At 35.5% G+C, this 9,652-nt stretch overlaps 1 protein-coding gene across 2 annotated transcripts in view; it reads left to right on the top strand.

Annotated features, from left to right (window-relative positions):
* VPS26A (VPS26, retromer complex component A) overlaps window positions 1-9,218 on the top strand; it is a 31,656-nt gene extending 22,438 nt beyond the window's left edge. For both annotated transcript variants that reach the window (XM_042960379.1, XM_042960378.1), the window contains exons 6-9: window positions 895-1,001; window positions 3,310-3,378; window positions 5,883-6,025; window positions 8,895-9,218. In XM_042960379.1, the coding sequence (XP_042816313.1) occupies window positions 895-1,001; window positions 3,310-3,378; window positions 5,883-6,025; window positions 8,895-9,008 (433 nt within the window). In that variant the 3' untranslated portion in view covers window positions 9,009-9,218. The remainder of the gene's footprint in view (window positions 1-894; window positions 1,002-3,309; window positions 3,379-5,882; window positions 6,026-8,894) is intronic.
* The last annotated feature ends 434 nt before the right edge of the window (window positions 9,219-9,652 follow it).

Raw genomic sequence — 9,652 nt, forward strand, 5'->3', positions numbered from 1 at the left:
AGTCTCTTTATGGCCAAGTGCTTTGTTAACTGTGCTATTCTAGCACTTAGAGTAAGGACACTAAACTCTTGTGCAGAGTTTTGATGTTCAGAAACATCATTATACACCAAATAAATATTGCAAGCATGAAAATTTTAATTTTTTGTGCTTAAGTTCTTTGGAAACTAAGCTCTTAAGTAAAGGACCTGCAGTTAATCAGGCTAATTCTTCCTTTGAGGTATATTGATAGTCAAGTAAAAGCTTGATTCCTGTTTTTTTTGTTTTGTTTTGTTTTTTGTTTTTTGTTTTAACATTTATTTTTTGAGAGACAGAGCGTCAGTCAGGGAAGGGCAGAGAGAGAAGGAATCACAGAATCTGAAGCAGGCTCCAGGCTCTGAGCTGTCAGCACAGAGCCTGACGCGGGGCTTGAACTCATGAACTGTGAGATCGTGACCTGAGCCGAAATCAGACACTTAACCGACTGAGCCACCCAGGCACCCCGATTCCTAATTTTATAGTAAAATAATGAATACTTTTTTGTAAAAAAGGAACATTAAATAATATGAAGAGTCAAAATGGTATTCTTTTTTTATTTTTTTAAAAATTATTTTATTTTTTTTTTTGCTTTTGAGAGAGAGAGCATGAGCAGGGGAGGGGCAGAGAAAGGGGGAGACACAGAATCTGAAGCAGGCTCCAGGCTCTGAGATGTCAGCACAGAGCCCGATGCCGGGCTTGAACTCATGGAGCTGAAATCGGACACTCAACCGACTGAGCCACCCAGGCGCCCCCAAAATGGTATTCTTAAATAGTTACTATCCTAAAGATGTCTGCTAAAGCCTTTCAGGACATATTTCATTCTTTTTGTTTGTTTTTTAAACTGATATTTAGTAAATGAGGTATATTCTTTCCCCAAAGGTATCATTTAAAGGATGTGATTGTTGGGAAAATTTACTTTTTATTAGTAAGAATAAAAATCCAACATATGGAGTTGCAACTGATCAAAAAAGAGATCACAGGAATTGGTAAGTCAAAAAAAAATATTTGAATTAAAATTCCTGTTTTAGTTGAAATTTAAAAATCTTAAAATATTGTTTAAACACAGTAAATATACACATTGGATACAAATTTTGATACTTAGTATTGTTTAATAATCATGCCTTTTAGAAATTAATTTTTATAAATATTTTAAAAAGCATCAAAATTAGGTTATAAATTCACACATTTCAAAAATAAAGTGTAAAAAGTTTTACTATACAGTAAAAAGTGTCTGTGTACTTCAGCTCATAGGTCATATAAGTTTTAAAATGCTTCTAGATATTTATACATATACAATAAGTGCCTCTATATTATACCCTCCCCCTGCTTTTAGTTAAATGTTTATGTACAATACATGCTTTGCTTTTTCACCTAACAGTATATTTTAGAGATCTCTCCATATCACTGGATAGAATATTTCCTCATCTTTTTTATAGTATTCTTTCTATGGATGTATAGAACTTAATTGGTCTGCTACAGGTTGTTTCCAGTCATTTCCTTTACTTAATAATGTCATTTTACATGTGTGCAAGTGTGTGTGCAAGATAAAAATCTTAAAAGTCGAATTGTTATTTCAGAGGGTGTATTCATTTGTGATTTTGATACATATTACCAGTTTGTCTTCCTTAGGGGTTCTACATTCCAGCAAGGAATGTAGAAAAGTGCCTCTTTCCTCCTGTTCTTACCAACACAACATTGTAAAATTTTTAGCTGATATAATGGGTAGGGGAAGAAGGTTCCCCATTGTAGTTTTAGTTTTGTCATTCTGAATGAAGGTGAGCATCTTTTCCTGTGTGTAAAAGCTATTTCTTTTCTATATACACTGCCTATCCATATCCTTTGCTCCACCTCTATTATTATTAGTCTCTTACTGATTTGTAGAAACTCTGTATATATTAGGGAAATCAGCTTTTTTTTTTTTTTTCTGTATTAAAAGCAGCAAAACTTTTCCCAGTTTGTCTTGGTTATGATGGTTTTTGCCATGTAGAGATTTTTGATGTTTGTGTAGTCAGATTTACCAGTTTTTCCTTTTATAGACTCTAGGTTTTATGCCACAGAAAGGCCTTTTTCACACTGAGGTTCTGAAAATAATTGTGTTTGATTCTCCTAAAATAATATAGTTTGGGCATTTTGTTTAAATTTTTAATTTCTTTGGAATTTGTCTTGATTAAGATACGAGGTATGGATCCAACTTTAGTTTTTTCCAGATGGCTGACCAGTTGCCCCAGAATTATTTATAACTGCTCTTTAATTTTAATTAGTGTATAGATTTGTCTCCTTTGTTGGATTTTTGCTGAAAATAATTTTAGGCAGCACTTTGTTTTGTAAGTTTATTTATTTATTTTGAGAGAGAGAGCATGTGGGAAGAGGAGGGGCAGAGAGAGTGAGAGAGAGAAAACCCCAAGCAGGCTCTGTGCTGTCAGCGCAGAGCCTGACATGTGGCTCGATTCCCAGAACTGTGAGATCATGACCTGAGCTGAAATCCAGAGTCGGATGCTTAATCACCTGAGCCACCCAGGTGCCCCTAGGCGACACTTTTTAAGAATTTATAATTGTAGTCATAATTAGAAACATCTGTGATATCTTAATCTCCATTTTCACCTACTAATAAAAGTTTAAGTGATTTAAAGATATTAAAATAAAGTGTTGGGTTCCTTTTTGTTTAAAAAGAAATTATTTAAATACTTTTTCTGGTTATAAAAATTGTCTGATTCTATAAAAGTTTAAATAAAAAATAATCTGTACTCATTATTCAGAAGATGTAGCCTGCATATTGTGGGTATTTTAGAACAATGGGATCATTAATATATGCTTTCGTATACTTTTTTCACTTACCGTATCGTTGACTTTTTAAAAATCTCTGGGATCAAATAATCTCTTAGAAGATAAATACCCAAATTTAAAAGAACTATGTCAATCAGGTACTCAGTTTGATGTTTTCTCTGTGTTATGAAAGAAAACAATTTGGATGTTGCAGAGAAAACTAGCATGTCAGTGGTTATTTCTGATGTGCATTGTTAGTTTCTATTTTGGTAGATACTAGAAGTGATTGAAGGAACTCTATGAAGAATATTCTTTCTGAACTATGTGTTTGGGAAGAAGGGAGTGAATCATTCAGTTGAGTGATAAGTAGATTAAATAAATGTACGTGGAGAAATAGAAAAGAATGAATTACATTTTCACAAAATGGGAAGATAAATTAATACTCAATGTAGCTGGAAAATAAGAAGTTATAAGGCTGGAAATTATATTCTGGAAATAGTTAACGTAATGTCATTTACATTATTGTGCTAGGACCCAGTACCACCACAGAAACAGAAACAATTGCTAAATACGAAATAATGGATGGTGCACCAGTAAAAGGTAAGATAACATACTTTCCATGTACTACTTTTTGTGATAGGTAGTGCAGATAGTGTTCATGGAAGTTTAGTTTGAAAGTATTTAGTTTGAAAATTTTTAGTATAGAAGTATTTATGAATTTTTAAAATGATTCTTAAAATACTGTTTTTAAGGTCATCTTTGTATAGATACTGAATGACTGTAATGATATTTCCTGGTCCGAAATAAGGTTTGATTTTTTTTACTAAGTTTAAATTTAGTATTTAGAAGAGACATTTATATATTCTCTAGTTCTGAATTTGTAATATTTTGATTGTCTTCTATTAGAGTAGTTTGTCTTTTTTTTACTCATTAAATACAAGTTACAGTATAGCTGAGCATTAATTTCTGTGGGGTTTTCTGTGGGATTTTGTAGTCCTTATAGTATCCAAGAAAACTAGCAGTTCCATTATTATCTTCAGTATCCAAGATAATGAAGCCAGTATTTATCATTTTATTTTTTTAAGATTTTTATTTTTAAAGTAATCTCTACACCCAACATGGGGCTTGAACTTACTTACCAGCCCCAGGATCAAGAGTAGCATGCTCCACCAACCGAGCCAGCCAGGCGCCCTAGGATTTATCATTTTAAATTTATGTCTTTGTTTTTTTCTCACTCTGTTAGTAATTACTTAAAAAAAAGTAGCTTTCATTTACTGAGTGCCAACTGTAAATGAGGCATTATACTCTGAGGTGCTCTAATGTTTCCTTTAAGTTAGGTGATGGTATAATGTTTCCTTTAAGTTAGGTGATGGTATTCCTTATTCCACAGATGAAGCTGAGATGCAAAGAGCTTTAAAAAACTTGTTAAAGGTGATATAGTGTAGGGGAAGCAGAACTTTACCTCTACCCATCTTAGATTTTCAGCTGGGACCCTTTAGCAGAGAGACAGATAAATAACGGAAAAAAAAAAAGTTTACTAATGGATGCAGTGGACATCATAAAGGAGAAACCTCAACACAAATAGCTCAAAACAGTGGCAGGGCGCCTGGGTGGCTCAGTTGGTTAAGCGTCCAACTTTGGCTCAGGTCATGATCTCATGGTTCGTGAGTTCGTGATCCCTGCATGGGGCTCTGTGCTGACAGCTCAGAGCCTGGAGCCTGCTTCGGATTCTGTGTGTGTCTCTCTCTCTGCCCCTCCCCTGCTTGCATTCTTTCTCTTTCTCTTTCAAAAATAAAATAAACACTAAAAAAAAATTAAAAAAAAAAACAAACAGTGGCTTAAAATTTCAGCTTATCTAACATCTTCAAAAGAACAATAAATTTGGAGAGATGACCAGACAAAGGAAAGCAGAGCAATTTTAGGCTTCCAAAGGTAGGGCAGACTGTGGGAAGGTAAATATATGGGAGGAAACTAATGGAGTAAGGTTTGTTTGTGGATTCTTTATCAGCCATCCCTGGGCTGGTAAGACTCTGTCTTCATTAAAAGGAGAATTTATATCCTGCCTTTAGGCAGAAAATGGGGAGCCTTTTCTGCTTTTTGCTGCTTCCTAATTGCCTGCAGTTCAAAATAATTTTATGTCCAAGAGGTAGATTTTGTGGTGCAATAATTTGGTTTCCTTCAATAGCTAATTATTGCAGAGTTGGAGTTAGAGCCCAGGCCTTTCTAGCTTCAAGACCTGTGTGTGTGCACTTCTGTGATGCAACATTATTTTGTAAAATTTCAGCAGCCACAAATTTTTATGTAAAGTAATAGGTCATATATCTTTCAGGAAATAGATGTGCACAAGAAAAGTATTACATAAAAAGGACTTAACAGAATATGCAAATAGTTACCCTTAGGAAAGGAGAAACTTTGAGAATCCGAATAGTAGTCTTTTTGGTAATGAATGACCAATCCTCATTCTGAACGCATTTGTTGTTTTGGATGAATTAGTTAATACGTATTAAAGAAATTATACACGTGGTTAGAAATTATGGTAAACTTCATGAAAGAATAACAAAACTACTAAAATAGGACATATCTGTTGGTACCATTCTAAGCTTTTTACATATATTAACTCATATGGTCCTTACAAAGTCTCTACAAGATGGGTATTACTGGTATTCTACATTTCACAGATGAGGAACTTGAAACAGAATGGTTAAGTGACTTGGCCAACGTCCCACAGCCAGTAGGTTGTAGAACTGGGATCTGAATCCAGTATTCCAACTGCAGAGCAGTGATTCTCATCTTGCATAGTTTTGCTCCCCCCCCCCCCCCCCCTTAGGACATTTGCTGTTGTCCGGAGTTATTTTTGGTTGCCACACTTGGGGAGTGCTGCTGACATCTAGTGAGTGGAGGCCAGGGATGATGCTTAAACTCCTATGGTGCACAGGACCTCACCCACAACAGGGAATAATTGGGCCCAAAATGTCAGTAGTGCTAAGTCTGAGAAACCCTGGTTTAAAGTTTTCTGTTATGCTGCCGTCTCATGAAGAGCTAAAGTGTTAGTGTCTTCTTTATAATGCTTCTTTAGAATTAAATGGAAATTGCTTTTCTTTCAGGTGAATCAATTCCAATAAGATTATTTTTAGCGGGATATGACCCAACTCCAACAATGAGAGATGTGAACAAAAAATTTTCAGTAAGGTACTTCTTGAATCTAGTCCTTGTTGATGAGGAAGACAGAAGGTATTTCAAGCAGCAGGTATGGCACAACCCAGGCTGATGTTTTGTTCTATGGCAGTTCTAGAAACACCTGGAAAGTACTCACTTTTCTATGCTTTATAGTACTGAGCAAGTGGGGGTTTCTATGAATATGCTAGGAAAGCAAGTGTGAGTGGAATAGTGTTGGGATAGATTTGTTCCCTGTCATTCTGCAGAACACCAGAATGGGCTATCATTTGGCAGCGTTTTTATTTTTCTCTTGGAAGTTTTGTATTTTTTTTGTTTTAACTTGTTTTATTTTTTATTTTTTTAAATTTATATCCAAATTAGTTAGCATATAGTGCAACACTGATTTCAGGAGTAGATTCCTTAGTGCCTCTTGCCCATTTAGCCCTTCCCCCCTCCCACAATCCCTCCTGTAACCCTCAGTTTGTTCTCCATATTTTTGAGTCTCTTCTGTTTTGTCCCCCTCCCTGTTTTTATATTTTTGTTTCCCTTCCCTTATGTTCATCTGTTTTGTCTCTTAAAGTCCTCATATGAGTGAAGTCATAGGATTTTTGTCTTTCTCTGACTAATTTCACTTAGCATAATACCCTCCAGTTCCATCCACATAGTTGCAAATGGCAAGATTTCATTCTTTTTGATTGCCGAGTACTACTCCATTGTATATATATATACCACATCTTCTTTATCCATTCATCCATCGATGGACATTTGGGCTCTTTCCATACTTTGGCTATTGTTGATAGCGCGTCTATAAACATGAGAGTGCATGTGTCCCTTCAAAACAGCACACCTGTGTTCCATGGATAAATGCCTAGTAGTGCAATTGCTGGGTCGTAGGGTAGTTCTATTTTTAGTTTTTTGAGGAACCTCCATACTGTTTTCCAGAGTGGCTGCACAAGCTTGCATTCCCAAGGTTTTGTATTTTCTTATAAAAATAATACCTATTGTTTGTTAAACAAAAAAAGTCAGGCAGTAAAGAACAGAATGAAGTAAAGGTCAACAAAGTTTTCCAGATAAATTTGTATATGTGTATTTAGACCATATTATGTGTGTTGTTCTTTAATTTGCTTTTTCACTGAATAGTGTCTTGAATATCTTTCCTTTATCAAAAAATGTAGATTTCCATTATCACTTTGAATGATTGCATTAACTTGATGGATTCTGGGTTTCCATTTTGTTGTAAATGTACTTGAGATGACCCAAATCTAATAATTTTTTTTATATATAATGTTTACCATAAAACTTGTTCTCATTTGAAGATCAATTGCAAGCCTTTGGTGAATTTTCAGTGAAGATTGTGATTGGAATGGTCTTTTGTATTCTGAATGAGATTAATAAATACTTGAGTGTCAGTTGAGCATTCAAAACTAAATTAGAAATTATTCTGTGCTGGGGCGCCTGGGTGGCTCAGTCGGTTAAGCCTCTGACTCTTGATTTCAGCTGAGGTCGTAGTTTCACAGTTTTTGGGATCAAGCTCTGAGTTGGGCTCTGCACTGACAGCATGGAGCCTGCTTGGGATTCTGTCTCCCTCTCTCTCTGCCCTTCCCTACCTTGAACATGTGTGTGCATGCGCGTTCTCTCTCAAAATAAATAAAGTTAAAAAGGAAATCATTCTGGCTGAGTATGGTGAAGAATACAAAAACTACTTTTTATACTTTGTCTTCAAGGTCCTCACATTGCATATGTGCAGAAAAAGAAAAATTATATAATTAAAAAATTTTTTACAGTTTATTTACTTATTTATTTTGAGAGGCAGAGACAGCATGAGCAGGGGAGGGACAGAGAGAGAATCCCAAGCAGGCTCCACACTGTCAGTGCAGAGCCCGATGTGGGGCTTGAACTCAAGAAACTGTGAGATTATGACCTGAAATGAAACCAAGAGTCAGCTTTTAACCGACTGAGCCACCTAGATATACCCCTAAATTAACTAACAAAAAACTTAAATAATAGTTTGACAATAATTTAGAAGAGAGAAAACCTTTTGCATTGATACTGCCGTAATGCTGTATAATTAAACATAGGTAATTTGTAAGTCAAGATGGATTATATAAACTTTACAGTTTCCAAAATGTTGCATGTGTAGCCCTATGGAATAAGTACCTTGCTTCCCTTGGGCATTCACTTGGATGTTTGGTAACCAACATAAACAGCCTGTCATGACTTTATGAAGCAAATAATTATAGGATTTTTTTGAATTTTAGGAATTTAAAAGAGACTCAGGATGTATTGGTTAGGGTAAGATTAAATAGGCAGAGGAATGAGTATTTGAAAAACATATAGAAGTTGTAGGGCAGGTTTATTTGGAGTGCATTGGGAGCAGAGAGCTAACTCATTTTGGCTGGTGGGGGGAGTGATGTTGGCAAAGGTTGGATAAAGGTTAAGAAGGACCTTGAATGCTGGTTGGAGATTTATCCTAGAGGTGCTGAGAACTCCTGAAGTGCAATCCAAGCAGTGTTTTAGACGAATCTAGTCGTGATTGGAAGGATGGGCTAGAAAGGGGCCTCAGGCACTGGAGGCAGAGCCATCTACCCAGAAGCTCTTTTAAGTGTCTAAGGTTGAAGTGACAGGGTTTGAACTTGGATAAAGGCAAGTGATAGCAAACCAAAGGGTAGATTTTAGGAATTATTTAAAGCAGTAGTAGCTAGAACTTTGTGCTGTGGTGCTCTGGATTGGGGGTGGTGGTGTGCATAGGTGCTGATGGGGGGGGGGGGAGGATTGGCAGAAGGAGTGGTCCGAGATTAGAATTGGAAGAAAGTAGGTCACTCAGCAAAGAGAACAGCTTTTGTTGGGAGAAAAATTAATTTTGTTACAGTAAATATTGAAATGGCATTATTTCCATCATGAAAACTTAAGGCATAATATGAGAATATTAATTTGTCGATGTCTTGCATTTGTTTTACTAGGAGATCATTTTATGGAGAAAAGCTCCTGAAAAATTGAGGAAACAGAGAACAAACTTTCACCAGCGATTTGAATCACCAGACTCCCAGGCATCTGCTGAACAGCCTGAAATGTGAACTGAATAGGAGAAAAAAAGAAAAACAAAAAACTCCTATATCCATTGAGGTTACGTTCAGCAGGTTAAAGATGGTTGCAGCTTGTAGGGGGGGAAAGGCCAAAACTCCATTTATAATAGTCTTCCTTTATCTTACAGTGCTGCATTTATTTTATGATACAACTAAATTTTCTTCATGTATATACATTAAAAAAAAGCGCTTTCTTTGAAACACTGGAACTTTCTTAAGCTGCCATTTTTTTTCTTTTTCTTTTTTTTTTTACTGCACACTTTGATTTGATTATAAGCACTCAGATATGCATCAACATAAACATTAAAGATTTTCACGTGAGTAGGCTGGTATTTGTAATTTGCTTTCTTCGTAATGTTGATTATAAATACTTTCTCCTTTTTCATGCTAATAATTACCTCTTATTCTCTACATGCAAAAAATTAAATATTTTGTGTTCAAATAAAAATAGAAAAATTGAGTGGACCTTACATCCTGCAAAGATTTAAAACATGGCGTCTCAGTATTTTTGAGAACTACATTTATGTTTCTACATGTGTGTTTGGGAAAGGCATATGGAGTGTTTCACCATAGGTGCTTCTTAGTCTACTATTCCATGGCTTCCTGAATTGTATCCTCTTTGAAGCCTTCTGTGG

This window comes from Panthera tigris, chromosome D2, assembly GCF_018350195.1.
Source record: "Panthera tigris isolate Pti1 chromosome D2, P.tigris_Pti1_mat1.1, whole genome shotgun sequence".
In the NCBI taxonomy this organism is placed as follows: Eukaryota; Metazoa; Chordata; class Mammalia; order Carnivora; family Felidae; genus Panthera; species Panthera tigris.